This window comes from Anneissia japonica, unplaced genomic scaffold (genome assembly GCF_011630105.1).
Source record: "Anneissia japonica isolate Jap-2015-1 unplaced genomic scaffold, ASM1163010v1 scaffold288189_len579620_cov203, whole genome shotgun sequence".
NCBI classification, from domain to species: Eukaryota; Metazoa; Echinodermata; class Crinoidea; order Comatulida; family Comatulidae; genus Anneissia; species Anneissia japonica.
In genome coordinates, this window is record NW_022730403.1 from 20,109 (window position 1) to 37,104 (window position 16,996).

A 16,996-nucleotide genomic window follows, 5' to 3' on the forward strand; every position below is an offset into this window, starting at 1 on the left:
TAAGATTACTACCACTTATTTATGTGTATGGTATTTTCTAAAAGACCCTCATAACTTATAAAAAACAATTACTTAACACATTTTTGTTGGCAAAATTTGCATTACAAGAAGTCAATATAAACAATTAAGTAGATAGCGAAATGTATGGATAGTCATGTCAGTGGAATATAAATATGATGGGCCACCTCCCACAAGCATCCGCTTACATAGTGAGACTCTACTGGTGACAGGACAGTGTTATGATCGTGTGACAAGTCACATTAAGAAATTTGGAGTGAATGACAGATTCAAATTATCATTTAGTATAGAAAAATAAAAGTACCTACCGATTTCCCTAAACACTATATGATGTATGTACAGTACTGTACATTTCCACCCTATTTTTGTATTTACTGTAATAAAATCTTTGTCATCCCAATTTATCATTTTAACTTTACACTAACTCAAAATTTATGAAAAATAACAAAACTAAAGCAAAAGACCAAGAAAAGCAGTGGAATCATTTATATATTATGTTGATGCTACTGATAAACTTCTCAAATTCAATAATTTACATTTTGAATTTTCAACAACTATTTTATTAACCATGCAATCCAATTATACTAGATAAATAATTAGTTTTTGATTTTGATTATTGCACAAAAGAATAAAAATGATTTAAAATTGTTAAGCCATTCGACAACATTAATATCACTGTAAAAGTTAAAACAAATCTTCATAGGTTATCAAATATCTAAATTTATTTAACCAGATCATCATCAACTTACAATTTTCAGGAGATTAACACTTCAAATCCTAAAAAAAGGTTTTTTTTTTAAATTGGCTATCAACTTGGTTGAAAGAAAAGCGAAACCATTCAACTTGATAGGTGGCATTTGACAGTATGTCAGTCTACAAAATATATACAAAACACAATTTCATACAATAATACATGAAACAATTATGGATCAAATTATTGAACTTCTACCCAATTCTCAGGAGCGAATTCAAGAAAGGGGGTAGGGGAACTTTCCCTTGCCTTAAAAAAATGGGGAAAAGAGAGACAATTGCATTCAAAGTCGGGAGCGTGCCATTTCCAGCCATCTATAGGTGCTATACCCATCAAAATTTGTACTTAAGCCCCAACCATGATGGGGCTGAAAACACTTAATCTATTTCAAATTCATGGATTGGCTACTGATCTTTCTGATGGTTTGTTCAAATGTCAAACAAATGTGTTTTGGTTGAAGTAAAAAACACCATTAATCATTAAATCATTAAATTTATTCTAAACAAACACTTTTTGACAGTAGGTGCACCCATCTTCAAAATGTATTTATATCAATATTTTTTAATGCACTAATAAATAGATATTACAAGAACACAGAACATTATTTTAGTAAACCATGAAATTCTAAATCTCATGAAAAACATTTAATTACCTATCTGCAAATTTAGTACCATAGAAATAGTTTTTGTAATCTGTTGTACTTTGTGTGCTCAGCCCTTTCTTGAACAGTGTATAGGGATATTATTTTTCTGTGATTCACTCATATCCATAAAACAAACATCCTGGAAAAGAAGAAAATTGTAGGAAGAATCAATATTGGCTACTTACTATTACGGTATTCAAACATGTACAGTAGTATTCAGGCCCGTAACCAGGGGGTATCGGAGGGATTGGACGATCCCCCTCCCCACAGAATAGGGAGTTCCGCTCTACTACTAGACCAACACAAAACAACTTTATAAGTGTGATTTATGCACTTCTATACTATAATCACTAATCCGATAGGGAGTGGTATAAATACAATCTTTTAATTTTGACCATTATCCATTAACGTGGATTTCTTGTTTAGTGTATATATACTGTACAGCCTGCATCCTGATTCTAAGTTGTTACTCTATTTACACTATTCTATTTTGTACATCCAATAGAAAGCTCAATTTTAAAAAATAATACTGTACTTAGTTAATGCACTCAAATCATGGAAAAATATCGGGAATATGTACAACTTTTGTTGTTTTAATAACATTTCACATTGTTGTTTTTGCATTGCAAATTATTGTTATAAATTAGTAGTAAATCAACTGTAACTCATTTTTAGGCCAATTAAATTATAATTACAAAGAATTTATGTACGTCATCACTGAATCAATGCATGCATTTTTTTTTTCAAACATCTATGTTATCATTGAATCTATGTCATCATCATTGGAGTGGAGTTGAATAGCTCAGTGGTTAAGGTGCTTTCCTCTGATCCCAAAGTCCGGGGTTCAATTCCTGTCATGACTGGACTTTTTCTCACGACAAAAACAACTCCACTCCACTTTATTTAAAGATAAAGTATCAGCTGACCTTGTAGGAGATGCTGGAAGGGTCACCCTCTATAAATATGGTTAAGAAATAAAAAATGTACGAAACCATGCCAAAAACCCCTATTAAGGGGATAATTAAAGGGACAATTTCACCTATTAAGTGGACACATTTTTGGGTCCCGAGGGTGTCCCTTAATAGGGGTTTAACAGTATATAATCGGTTTGGTTTTCTCATATGTTGTGTCAGCTAATAACCATGTTTTATAAATAATAAAGGTTGCTATTGTGCATAAATGGTTTATAATTTGGTTATACTCATCGAAATTTGAAACTAAGAGTATTATTGTACTTAAATTGCCTTCAATACTTAGGTCTAAATGATAATTAGCCAACATAATTAGTTTAATAGACATGCACTATGCAACTATGACATGCACTGTAGTTTTTATGTGCAACTATACTCCAAAGACTTTCTGCACAGTACAGGAAGATGATGATGATATATATGATATGATTAAATCTGTAGACTACTACATTTGATATACTAACAATATTACATGGTATATCCTACTGCCGATTCTTCAATATTTGCACATTTCATATGAAATCGATTCAGTTTTAATTCACGAAAATTGTAATTCCTTTGAATCAGCTCAAACACACCAGAAGAGCATTTTGAATTAAATGTGGCGGTCATGGTTTTCAACATTTTTCGAGAGAATACGTGGACCCCAAAAGTTCCAGTCAGATTTAAAAAGATCCTCTTCATTATGAAAGCTGGTTACGGGCCTGGTATTGGACCTTATTAAAAGTATAATTAGGATTTTACAATGCATGCAATTTTTAGGAATATTTAACTGTCTCAAATATCTGCAAAAAATATCTAATAACCACCATTTTTCTTATTCAATGGTGGAAAATTACAAAGTGTTTTCAAAGTGAAATCACAGACTGGCTTTAGCTCACTGCTAACATGAGCAACATATTTTTTATATTTAATGGAAGAGAGAGTAACTAATTTGAAAGACTTACATGATGTGATGGTTAAGATACTGCTGATGTAAAAGGATCATCTTTGTCCAAGTGATTATCTTTGAAGTGTTGATCAACTTTGCATCTTGAGTTGCTTGTGAAGCTACAAAGCTGACACCGCATCTGTTTTTCTTCCCTTCGTTGATGTCGATGCATCTTTTTGGGTTCTGCTGTGTGGAAATCACAATGCCAACAACATAATACAGTCCTTCCTGACTCACAGAGAATCTGCCGACTACACTGAAGGGTGACACCATTGAATTTGACAGGTTGATCTGACAAGCTCTGTGTAGGACTTGGTGCCACTAATGATGCCAGCGAGGTTGAAGGGTTGCTACAAATTTCATCAATTGGTAAATATTTATTGTTCGTCCTTTGTGGGGATGGTGATGGTGTCATGATCTGAGAGGCAGTGTCAGATACTGAGGTTGTTTGATTCGGCTGTTGTGCCAGGGAACCATTTGGTTGTTGTTGAACTGAGTTTTGTACAGTGGTTGTTCTCCTTCCACTATTGTTACCCGACGTTGCAGCAGTTAGCAATGATGACGAATTGTGTAATGTTGTGTTTCTTTGAGTATTCGATGTGGAAGTTGTAATTGGAGTTTGGGAAATACATTGTTCCGATGAAGTCCTCCTGGATGGTGGTTGCTGACCAGGAGTCTCTGAAGAGGTGCTTCTTATTGATTGTCTTGACTGTCGACTAATCTGGTTTTCACCTAACGAGTTCCTGGTAAGAATTTGATTTACAGAATTTTCCATCAGGTTCCTTTGCACAGGATGACTTGCAATACACTCAGAAGCTGAGTTGCGTAAAGGAAGACTCATTGATGGTTCAGATGAGTTATTTCTAAGTGGTTTCCTGCTTAATGTCTCCGAAGCTGGTGGTGGCGTAACAATTGGAGATAGTTGTGATGATCCAGTGGCATCTCTTTCAGCTTGGGAATTGATATCTGTCTGTATCTGTAGAGGTTCAACATGATGCTGGGCATTTATTTCTGAAAGGCAGCCAGGCATGTGGTGCTGTGTTGCAAGGTTACTCATATTAACAGAGCTGCCAAAACCATAGAGATCTTGTGATGATGGAAGACTATTTAAGCTATTGTGTCTTGGAAATGATGGAAGAAAAGATGGAGCTGGAGTTCTTGAAGGAGATGATAAAATCCAAGGTGATGAAAAATTGTTTGTGGTTGGAGAATGTGATGTTCTGAGGCTTCCACTGCAACAAGAATCAATACGATCTTCTGGAAGATAATGTACAGGATAAGATGTGTGAAGTCGGTCTGGATAACCAGGATTTGAAGGAAGTCTTGGAATATTAGGACTGTACAGCAAGTCATCATGCATGTGTGTGCTTGAAAAACTTCTAGGCGACATCAAGTTTACATCAGGTGGATGAGGGCTAGGAGTCATGAACATAGAACGATGCATAGGACCAAATGGAGGAGGTGGTACCAACAGATGTCTAGAACTTGATTGATGAAGAGGTGTATGTTGATTGCTGTGTGGGGATGTAGACAAATTGCATTCCTGTAGATGATTCATATGGTGATTTGTAAGAGAATGCCGACCAATTCCTCCTGGAATTGATAACCTATGTTGAGCATCACTTTGGCTGTTGAGCATATGTGGAAAATTGTATAACATAGGTCGAGCAACAGGGTTATGAGATTGATGTGGAAAGGTGTGGTCTGTAACAGAAGCTTGACTCAATCGGTGTTCTGAGCCCTGCGAATGTCTGTGTTCCAAGATATTGTGCGCAAGTCTTTCATCTACCAGAGGAGTGACCATGTTTTGCTCCCTAACAGCAGCAACTCGGTTAGGTGTTTTATGTGCTCCTGATGAGCTGCACGATGTGCTTAGTGATTGATTGTGTTCTACTGGACCATGTTGAAAAGTTAGTAATGTTTCACTTGACAATATATTTGAATCCTGCCTTGATACACAACATCGCTGTCTTTGTTTTCTTGATATTGCACTATTAGATGGATGTCTTGATGGTGCAGGTACATTGCTAATCAAAGGAACTGTCTGTATTACCCTTGAGTCTGACTGTACAGTTGATGGAAGTACTGCATCAGAATCGACAACAGATTGCCTTGACACAATCTCGCTTGGAAGATTAGATGTCTGCTGTATGGCTTCACTAGGAGGTTGATCTCGGCTCATGTGATTTTGATGTCTAGTAAAATGTGTCCATGATGATGCTGTCCTCGAATCACTATTCTGATGAATGTTTGCTGAGGCATCCCTATGACAGCTAGTTGCAACTCTTGGTGCATCACTGGCATGTATTTGTGGAATCATTTGATGCCACTCTCTTCTTGACCGTATAGAAGATGAATCTCTTTCATTCTGCTCTCTTTGAGGTTCATTTGAAAATGCCCTAGCTCCTCTTTCTGTTGGCCCAATATTGCTATGCTGGCAAGATAGATTTTGCTTATGTAAACTCTGAGCTGTTCCAGCTTGACTTGATCTTTCTGGCAAATTACTAATTGCCTGCTTAGTGACAGGTCCACTGGTCCTTATCTCATTTCTTTCTTCTGACCTACGTCTACTTGGCACAGTAGAATCTGACTTTTCTTTTTCAGATGAGGTATTAACATTATGAGACCTTGCTTGAAAGTTTGCACTAGGAACTTCTCTGCCGACTGTGTTTTCAGTCTGTCTGCTTTGAGAAACAATCGCTGAACTTGTCACCGTACTTGCCACATGACGTCGTTCACTAACTAAATTGGTTGTATGTGTTACATTTGACAAAGTATTAGATGTGATGACAGCAGTGTTATGGAATGGAATGTGACCTCTACTTATTCCATTTTCAGTCAGTGGTACAACAGATGGTTGGTTGAGAGAATTAATTGATGGTTGTGATGGAACATTACACATCCTACTGCACTGAGACGTTTTAGGTGCAACACTGTTCTTTTGAAGCATAGACATTTGATGAGCTACAGGCCTAATTTCACAGGCTTTTCTTGAGTTATGCTGCAGTTGATGGTGCAAACGTTCAGGAGTTTGAAGTGGAAGATTAGCATGGCTACCTTTTGATCTTTGACATGTTGCTGTCAACCTGGAATTTGAGTTATCCATAACTGAAGATTGTATAGTTCTAGTAGTGGACTTTTTTGACTGTTGCAGTACTGGTACATTTGCATTTTCATTCAGAAGCAGAGTTTGAGCTTGTGAAGTTGTTCTCGATGACACAGACACAGATTCAACTGATAGAGATGTGTTTTTCCTATTTTCAGCCCGTGTTGCAGCATCTTTGGATAATGGTCTTTGTTCAGAGTTCATATTTTTTCTAGTTTTACTGCAATTTTTTCTTGTGTTTACCACAACAGAAGACAATCCAGAATGACTGACAGATGCTGATGACGATTCTGTTGAGCTACTATTATTTGAAGGTATCATTGTTGTGTTTCTATCAAAAGAAATATATCTAGAATTATCAGTGTATGATATTCTTTGAGAATTGTGTGAATCCAATGGATTAAGTATTCTTCTATTGCCTTCACTTTGATTGTCTTTTTCAACTGACATAGGGGATACTAAATTTGTAGTTCTAGAATTGATGATTGGTTCTACTGCTCTAGAATTTATAAACCTTTGGTGAGATTGATGAATAAGTTCTTTGGTGGAATTAGGACAAGTATTGGCTGATGAAACTACAGAAATATGCGAGGGCACCAATGTTCTTTGGGAGGACGGAGTAGTAGTCGGAAGAACTAAGCTCCTGGAATGTGTACTACTGTTTGATTCCTGTGAATTTTTCTGTGTATGTTTAGTAGGTCCTGTTAATGAACATGACACGACGTTGATGGGGGATGGTGTCTGGTGGGTAGTCAATGAAAATCCACAACTTGTGGTAGCAGGTGGAAACTGACTGTTCAACTGAATGTTGTTAGTTTGCCTCGAAGTCTTTTCAGCAAATTGATTATATGTTCCTGGATTATTCAGCAACATACTGTATTTATATTTCTCTGGTCTGAGTTTTAAAATCTCATTTAAGTTGGATGGAAGACTTGCATTTAATGGTAGAATAGGTACTTGAGCAGATTTTTCTTTCTTACTGCAACAGTTTACTGCATTTTCTGATGATTTCTTACTGGAAGAAGAAATAAATCTTTCACCAGAGTTACTGTCACATGATTTGCATCTGTCTTTCTCTAAATTTTTATTACAACAATGCTCATCAACACATTGTGAGCAAGAGTTTTTAGGTGAGCTTGTGCAAAGAACCTGCGCAGTAACTTGCTGTGGTGTCGACTTCCCGCAGTTACAATGTCCACATCCAACAGGAATAACAAATGAATAGTTTGCAAGAACAGGCATCGGACTGCAACTGTTCATGGCAACCAATGTTGGAGTATGTAACATGACTGGAAGATTTGACATTACATGCATGTGTGGTGGTGACATAAGAACCATCTGTTTTTCAGATTCAGATGTTGCAATACATTTCATCTTGCAGCTGTCATTATCTTCAAGATAAGAACTTTTAACAGGAAGAGTTGTTAAAACTACCGCTTGGTGTTGGTCTTTTTTCAGGGTGGGTTTTGGAGCAATTGGCTTGAACTTTTTCCTGCAAAAATCATCAATGGCTGGTTTTGACTTTTGGTCAATATCATCCTCTAATGAACGCTTCTTAGAACAGCTCTCAAAGGACATTTTTGTTATCTTGACTTCAAATTCCTGAAAAAAAATTAATATCTTAACTTTTTTTATACAATCATTTTACACATAATCTTGATTTTAACTTATCTGTAAATTATGACACTTGATAAAATTAAACTGATGGTAAAAGTAACAAGAAAAATGTACAAAATAGATAACATTTAAACAGCTGTCAATATCACACTTAAATAATAAAAATAATTGTATGTTTTAAATGATGTCCTACATAAAGTAGCTTTAGAAATTGTGAATACAGTAGAACCTCGTTTTTACATACCCCAGTTATACGAACCCTCGGTTTTACGTACTCCTCATATCAACGATGACTTCATCAAAAACCCCTAAAATATTCAAAACAAACAGCCCTTTTCAGAGTAACCATAAATAAAAAGATTATATAACAATAAACTTTAACAATAAACAAACCATATGCAACGTATTTTCATTAAACAGCAATGTTGATTGAGTCTAATACCGGGTTGTTATAATCTATAACCACGTGAACTGAGTGAGATGAACAACTACAAATGGTGCTCAAAATTATTGCTTTCCTCCTTAGCTTCGTGTGGAAAACTCTGGTCGAATTTTCTAAATGAAGCTGAGTAGGCATAATTTCGTACACGAACACTAATTGGTTGGCTCGCCCAGTGCAGTGCACATGGTTGCTGTTTCACGTACACGAACGCTAATTGGTCGGCTTGCTCAGAGCAGCACAGCTCAAAGGTCACCGCAAATTTAACCCAACCTCAATTTTATGAATCCCCTGTTTTACGTACGCCCTCCAGTCCCCTACCTCCTTCCGGTCCCATACCGTACGTAAAATCGAGGTTCTACTGTAATAATAATAAAACATTTTTTGAAAACAATGTGACATACCTGAACAGTACCTACACATTAATGCTGTCAAAATTGGAGCCACAGGGCAGCCATTCTAATCTGCCAGCTGGAAAGAAAGAAAGAAAATTACTCTTATCTTCGATAGTAAATAATACTCCATGCATATAACATTGTTTGTTGAATTAAAGAGTTGAGGTAGACTACTTCACACACACAATCTAAAGGTTAGCAGGGTTCAGATAAATAACATACAGTATATGCTCACCCTTGCGTTCATAAAAGAAAATCCAGACCCAGATAATGACAGTGGGATCACTGGCCAATTTGAAATGCGTACGTGTGATAGGTTATTGATAGAAACGTGCTCAACTTGCTACCCGATAGTGCTTGCTAACCGTTAGTGTATCCAGATCCCGCGATTAGTGCTAACTGATCGGGCATTGTCACACTAGTGCTAATGGTTAGTGCTAACTTGTTAGCTCCCAATCTGGATGCTAGGGCTCTAGTGTGAACGTAACCTTAAGCTGCAGTGGTCCTATCACTACGCCGTGTCTTATGTTCACAGACACGGCGTAAGGCTGGCGTGGCTTATGCAAGGCGTAAGCTAATCCACGGATTAAAATTCCAAGTTGTTCATACGAACGGCGTTCGCTATGAACGCCTGGCGTTTAAAACAGGAATGTGCGTCAGCAGCTTTCTCCGGTACATGATGATGGGAAGACTAGTAATGGGAAGACTTATTATTTATACTTCCATGGTTGTTGTACACGCTGTTTCGATCGATTATGTTGCCTAACATTTTACTATCTTCGCTTTTGCCATTTTTATTTCTTTTTGTTGAAGAAAGTGTTAAATATTGTAGGCCTAGACACGGAAACCGTGCTTGTTTGCTTGATTTTGGTCAAGAATATCAAGTCAATTCGCCGTCAGCAACTGAGGATGGATCTTCTTTGGCATGTAGTCCAAGAGGAACGAGCAGGAGCCAACGTCCTGTATGATTTTCTTATCCAAACAATAGGCCTACACTCTCAAAATAAAATCCCTCGAAGAAAAACACAGTGAACTGTTTGTGTGCTTTCGGTTTTAGCAGAGCTAGGCTAGCTGATTTGTTTATTTATTGCAAACTAATCATGATCGGTCAATCTCTTGACCTGAGGTCAAAATCATGCAAGCATTACTGGCGTTAGCTCCACGGCATTAGCTAATCTGGGGTCTGCAGGTAGCGTTGATAACACCATGGACGTGGCATAGTGAGTGCCCACTGCCTAGTTCACACACAAAGGCGTACGCTACGCCAGGCTTAAGCCAGCCTTACGCCATGTGTGTGAACATAGCCTGAGATAAACAAGCCTAATATCAGTAAAGGTAACTCAGCATGTATTAACATAACTAGGTTATCCATCTGAACTACCTGTCACAACCTATATTTCATATAGTCCTGGTTCAAACTAAAGCATTTAGAGTGATAGGAAGCTAGCAGTTAGCTTAACTGTTAGCACTGCATGTGAGAACGCCCAATCGAAATAGGCCTATCAGGATAAGCCGCTCAGGATCTGTTAACGGATCGTGGGCGTTAATGTTTAGCAAACTGACCTCGTTCTTATGAACAACCAATCAGATTCTAACATTTGTATCTTTTGTCCTTCCAACTTTTCTCTTGTTATTTTCGCTAGAATCTGACGATGTTTCAGACATCCTTGCATATGTTATATTATTTTCTTATTCTTTTTTGTATTCAGTGCTTAAATTCTTAAAGTATAGCCCAAGGATTTTAATTGAATGAATACGAAGAAAGGCCTCTGCTTCCATGACCAAACACCCTAGATCCATTAAGCAGACAAAGGGTGTAATTTTGAGCTGGTGAACCATGTTTAACTATCATCTCCAGCAGACTATCATGTATGGTATATATCAATCAAAAATCAACAATAACTGTTAATTACAAAAAAAAAATAATACTAAAATCTATCACAAACTCGGAATCCATAGCCATTAAAAAAACCTATTGCATTAATTAATTACAAAATTAAGTTTGGTGTTATACTAATCACCTACTCTTTTAATTGATGTGCCAAAAATAAAAATTCTTGAATAGCAGCTACAGTGAGCTAAGTAATATTACTACTATTTATTATAAAACTGTGCTTGATATTCAAACTTGAAATTTACTGGAATTGTAAAGTCAGTTAAGAGACTTGCATAAATAAATTTTTAAAGCAGCTTACTGTAGCAGAATCTAGGCATGTGTACAGTACAGTAATTAAACTTTACTACAAAAATAAGCCTTTAGAGACTGGACATAAGGAATCAACAACGGAAAATTGATTTTAAATAAAACAGTTATTAGGGCACAAATCAAATTATTGATTTATCACTCTTTTTTTCTAAATTGATGAGGGCGAGGTGTTTTTTTTTTTAATCGGAACAATAGAGCATTGCTTTTTTTTAATCGATAAGGGAGGGACTGTTTTGATTTGGCCTACAGATAATGTAATGCAGGCCTTTCTCTTTCTACTTCGGCCTTCGCAGGGTGTAAGGGTGTGTTTCTACTGAAAAACACAAAATAATCAATTTTTTTAAACCGCTTTTTTAATGAGTACTAGACAGCCTGCTCGCATTGCAACTGCATTTTTTATTTTCCGAAAATCGGTTTTCGTGACGAAAATTACGTCACCATTTTGTTTATACAACACGTTGTTTTCCTAACTGTAAGGATAGAATCTTTCTCATTTCTGTCATGATGATGAGGAGTAAGATACTGTTGTGACTAATTATTTCGCTGCATTAGGATATCTGGAAACTGTATTGTTTTGTAGTTCGTCTTTTTGTATTATGTATTTTTCTTGATGAATGAAGATAAAATAAAAGTGAAAAGTAGAATAACATTTTAAGTGACATTCATACTATTTCCACTTAGGCCTAGGCGCGCTTAAACTCAGCGCACATCTAATGGCTACCCTGGTATAATTTTTCCCTGATTCTGGATTGTTGACATGTACTACAAGCCGGGAGTGTCAGGTGGTGCACCGCGAAGAAGTTAACCGTCCTAATGGTAAATTAACTTAATTAGAAACTATAATCGTTGGATAATAATAAGTGGATTATAGGAAAGTAAAATCATCAAGGAATGTATTATTATTAGGCCTAGGCCCTAGTATTGAATAATTGTAAGTGTTAAAAAATCTAGTAAATGATTTTAGGACTGGATGCGAAACCGTATTACTATTATTAGCGCCGGCAAGCCTAGCCTTTTAAGTTTAAGCTAAGCAAATGCCTACCCACTGTCAATGCCTCAGAGCGGCCAGTCTCCTTAGTGGAGCCTAACCTCCTTAGTTAGTGGAGCCTAACCTCTCAGTAGTAGTAGGCCTAGTAGTAGTAGTAGAGTAGACGCTAGGCCAAGCTGTTGGGTTTTGTCCTACGGACCGTAGCTCTCTGTCTACTTGAATAAACACGACGAAATCTACACTACGCATATTAGTAATTGATTTCTCTTACTGTCATATTTAATATTGACATCAGTAGAACAAACCATTCCTAATTCAACCATAATATAAATAATAATCTTGACTCTTCTCAAGCAGCAGCCATACTTGTTTAGATAGTGATTAATCGTGTTGAAACATAGATGGCGCCCTATATAAGTAGTACTGTTAGTGAAAGCATGGAGGTATTATTGAGATAAAGGTGTAAAAGTGGGCGGTTACGCCCCTTTTCCCCCCAGTTTTTAAATATTAAAAAATCTGTATCTCGTTCACCGTTCCCCAGTTTTTCGTCAAACAACTTTTTTCTGTCTTAGAAAAATCAGTTCTACAACATATCAAAAATGTTTTTTCCTCCGGAGTCTGACTTTAACATAGGAACTCTAGCAGCTAATTAAATTGTTCTACCCCCTGAAACTCCCAGGTCCAGATGTTCACTCAGTACCCATATGTAAATTAGATAACAAAAAAGAGCATACAAATTCAAAAGCTCATCATGTCATGGCACAGAAATAGTTTCTTTTTATCACTTTGAATAGTCATTTAGTGAGGTGGCCTAAATTATTTTTTCTACGAAAATATTAATTTATCAACCACATCCACAACTATTAATGTATTTTGCCGCGATCAAATTTTATCCGTTTAAACAGATCGATGAAATTTCTTTTTGATATGACAGTTACCAAATATATAAAATAAAATACTAGATTTAAAAAACAAACAAAACATTTAAAAGCAAAATAATAATAATAAAAAACCTCACACACGCAATTTAAAATCGATCGCCAGCAATCAAAGTCAGTAAAGGTATCAATTAAAATCAATAATATAAAGATGAGTTTTTAAAAGATTTTCAAAAACATCAACGCTGCTTTCTGATTTCAATCGGTAGAGCATTCTGTAGTTTAGGGGCCGGGTATTCATGCTTATTAAACTGGTGGCCAGTGTCAATCTGTTGAAAGCAGTGGGGGTGGGGGCGATTAATTGTGTAGACCTACTTCCACATTTTATTAAATGACCCCACTCACATAGGTTCTCCTACCTTAGCACTTTCTCGGATTTTCCGAGCACAAACAAAAATGGACTCAAGTATCATGTTAAAAGAAAATTTCTTTTAACATGATACTTGATACTTGATACAGAAGTGATGAGTTAACTTGAATGTTCGAGAGTAAACCATAAAAAAAACTTTAACATTTATGACAAGGATTTTTTTTAATAGTTCAATAAAATATATATAGTGATAGAAGATAGTACAGCCTAGATAGTAAAAATAGTAAAGTTTAATATAGTAAGAATACTATATATTATACATTGTAGGCCTATTCTACTGTCTTCAGCCAATAAAAAAGCAAAAAGAAAGTAGTAAGCTTTCTTTGCTTTCACGCCAGTCCGCGTGATAAGATGCTTACAAAAAAGCGCACTACACGCGTGTGAACACGCTAAACCATCTTGACCAATCGAAATAGAAGCACGCGCACACAAGTATTCTTTAAAACGAATTTTTTTGTTCGACACACTTCCTCTCAGAATTTTAGCCAGTGGACACACCAGATTTCCCAGGAAGCGAAATTAAGTGTTGAAAAATCGAATAAGCCGGACTTCGAATTGGAGCAATGCGTGTACCAAATCAACTTCCAGATTTCCCGGTCAGTTCGACAACATTTCCAGGTAAACTTTGGCGATTAGTAAATAACAATCTATTTCGCTCGATTCAATGGTCCCCGGAAGGAACCAGTATCGTCATCAACAGTGGTTTATTCAAGAGTGAGGTGCTGAGTGGTGGCGAATATGGCGTGTTCAAGACAACGAATTTCACTAGCTTCGTCCGTCAATTGAACCTGTACGGATTTCGGAAAACTAACATATGCTCCAAGTCCGCAGGAGGAGAAGCTGCAGAAATCCATTATTTTCAGCACACGTTCTTTATCAGAAATAGATCAGATCTTCTCTGTAACGTGCGCAGATCAAGCACAACAAAGCGACGAAGTTATGATGAGTACGAAGCATACCACCAACCATTAATTGGTATCAACCAACACGCACGACACGGGGCGATCTATTCGCTACTGATGACTGATGACAATGACAGTACTTGTTATCCTCCTTATCCGTATTATCTGAATAATAATAATTCAAACAGAACCCCATTGAACCAACATTTGCAAAGTAAGTACAGTAAGTAGGCTATCTGAAAGCCTTTTATAGGCCTATACTCTTTATTATTATTATTATTATTATTATTATTATTATTATTTGTTATGTTAGGCCGATTATAGGCATATCTCTATTAGTATTATGAATAATAATAGGCCTATTTTCAATAAATAATAATAATTTATCATTTTATGTTGTTATTTTAATATTATTATTAATTTTAGGATTTTTCAATGATAAATAAATATATTCATCGTTTATCATAATCATGATTATTAATATAATTATTATCCTACTAATTAATTTACTTATAACTCCTAAGGTTGTGTGAAGAAGTGAGTGAAGTTTGTGAGAGTGCATGAGGACAATCTAAATAATTTTAACGAGTTTTTTTTTTTTTTTTTTTTTTTTTTTTAAATATAAAACAATTTTTTTTTTTTTTTTTTTCAATAATAGCACATTGCCAAGTAAGTCATCAGGTCAGGTCAAGTCGATACAGTCCGTATCCAGTACATAATAGTAGCACATCACACCAGTTAATTTCTGTAAACAGGCACAAAGACCAGGTTTCAGCTAGCTGTGACATCAATCGACAAGATGGAACTGCTGTAGGGTTTTCATCTTTGGAAGACACATTGGAGCTAACGGCTTTTCTGTCGTCCAATGGCATTGGTCTACCTGGATTTCAAGGTAAAAGTAATGTTGCTGCCACTTCGATCTTTTCTCCTGCCCTGACCAATAGGCCTACAACTACAAATTATACTGGACCGCCGACTGAACGTCGTGAAAGAATCCAGAGACGGTTTGTCGTTCAAGAAGACATACAGACGCTGTGTAGCCCTGCTATACAAGGTACAGTAGTATAGGCCAGTCCTAATAACGATTTTGTAGTCTAGTAGCGTTTGATTTGGCAGTCTTTTATTTTTCAATTTCTTTTATTCACTGATACCATCCTTTTTACCCAGATACTAATAAGTTGCCGCCATTTAGTGGAATCATGAGGACATCTGAAACGCCATCTCTGCGACCTTCTGTTAACAATAATTACACTCTTCCGGCAGCTCCTTTTATACACCAACGTTACAAACTGGAACATTCAACCAACTGTGCATCACAAAGTAATGACAACAGTCAAAGTACCATTTCTGAGCCGTCTCAATCCGTTGGGGTAACAAAATAAAGAATCCATTCCTGAACTATGTGACGTCGATCAGATGAAACTTTATAGAAGAAAATAAATTCATTCAGATTGCTGTTATTTAATGTCGGCCAACAAAAATCAACTTTAAATATCAAAACTTTATAGAAGGGTTTAGGCTTTACATGTCGTATACAAACGTCGTTGTTGTACGAAAGACACGTGCAACACGCTCGCGCAATGGACGGTTACGCTAAGCTCCGACCCTTGAATGTTGTTGCTATACGACAGCGTGAAGGCACGGTTACGTAACGTTTGTGGGGCATGTTCTGATTGGTTAGATTGAGACTCGGGAAAGGGTCACTTTGTCCTTCCATGTAAGGGTAAGGGTAATCGTATTATTGGGATGGGCATGCGAGATTCCCTGTTGATTTCCATACATTTATTTTACACAGTATCTTTATGTTATGTCTATTATAATCAGAATGTATGCTAATTTTTGAAATTATATACAATCCAATTGTACTATTTTGATTAAAAAAGATTGTTAAACCAAATATTTCTGAATGATTAAAACTAATAAAAATGAATATTTTAAATCGCATCTAATCGCATAACAAAGACTATAAAATAACAGTAACAACAACTACAAAAACAACAATTAATAATAATATTGTAATAATATTAATAATAGTAACTTCCTAAAAACTTGATCGGCCAAGAATAAGTAATTGCTGTTTTAAATTTTTTTATTAATTTCTTCTTAATTCATGAATTTGGGCAAATAAATATTGATCTTATTCCAGCATTATTGTTGATGATGTGTTACTAAATAAAGAAAAAAATGTCATTGTTCGTTTTCTTATCAGTTATTCTGTAATATTAAATGTCTGCACTATGCGTTACTCCTTCATGTACAGTCATGGGCGCAGACCATGGGGACGGGGAGACATGTACCCACACATCCTTAAGGGGGAGTTGGTACCCCCACTTTTCGGCGGCAATGTGATTTCAGAAAGATGCCTGAAAATTCTTTAAATGAACTGCATAAATGACCCAGGTTATGAAAGAGCCTGCAGCCAGATACATCTTGAGTGCGCGTGCATTTACTATAATGTGAGAGTATGAGGAAAAAAGCGTGTAAAGATAAGATTGGTTTTCGGCACATAAAGTTGGTAAAGTAAAGTAAAATACATCAAAGAAAATTACCGTAAATGCTCGAATAAGCGCCGCGGCGCTTATCAAATTTTTGGAGGCTTCCGTGCTGCGCTTATTCGAGAGAGCGGCGCATATAAAACAATATTGGCGTGGCGCTATTCATGCCCGTTCCCATGTTACCTATCTCACGTATTCCCGTAGTACGGTAGGCTAACATTGGTCC

At 36.3% G+C, this 16,996-nt stretch overlaps 2 protein-coding genes across 6 annotated transcripts; one reads left to right on the forward strand and one right to left on the reverse strand.

Moving 5' to 3' along the window:
* Window positions 1–718: 718 nt before the first annotated feature.
* Window positions 719–12,462, reverse strand: LOC117114923 (mucin-12-like). 4 transcript variants are annotated; one of them, XR_004446464.1, is made up of 5 exons: window positions 12,337–12,462; window positions 8,881–8,947; window positions 3,331–8,022; window positions 1,422–1,551; window positions 719–891 (listed from the first exon to the last, which is right to left on the reverse strand). XR_004446464.1 is itself a non-coding variant. In XM_033258543.1 (5 exons), exon 4 carries the CDS (start codon window positions 7,996–7,998, stop codon window positions 3,343–3,345), a length of 4,656 nt encoding a protein of 1,551 aa, XP_033114434.1. In that variant the 5' UTR covers window positions 7,999–8,022; window positions 8,282–8,345; window positions 8,881–8,947; window positions 12,337–12,462; the 3' UTR covers window positions 719–1,551; window positions 3,331–3,342. The 4 variants fall into 4 exon arrangements, 3 of the variants coding, with proteins under 3 accessions (XP_033114434.1, XP_033114433.1, XP_033114432.1); XM_033258543.1 differs by adding an exon at window positions 8,282–8,345 and having other exon boundaries at window positions 719–1,551; XM_033258542.1 differs by adding an exon at window positions 8,282–8,369 and having other exon boundaries at window positions 719–1,551.
* A 1,383-nt stretch (window positions 12,463–13,845) lies between these two features.
* Window positions 13,846–16,046, forward strand: LOC117114943 (heat shock transcription factor-like). Of its 2 annotated transcripts, none has more exons than XM_033258574.1 (3): window positions 13,846–14,498; window positions 14,934–15,329; window positions 15,443–16,046. In XM_033258574.1, the coding sequence occupies exons 1-3, from the start codon at window positions 13,937–13,939 to the stop codon at window positions 15,655–15,657; spliced, it is 1,173 nt and encodes a 390-aa protein (XP_033114465.1). In that variant the 5' UTR covers window positions 13,846–13,936; the 3' UTR covers window positions 15,658–16,046. The 2 variants fall into 2 exon arrangements, with proteins under 2 accessions (XP_033114465.1, XP_033114466.1); XM_033258575.1 differs by having other exon boundaries at window positions 13,846–14,489.
* The last annotated feature ends 950 nt before the right edge of the window (window positions 16,047–16,996 follow it).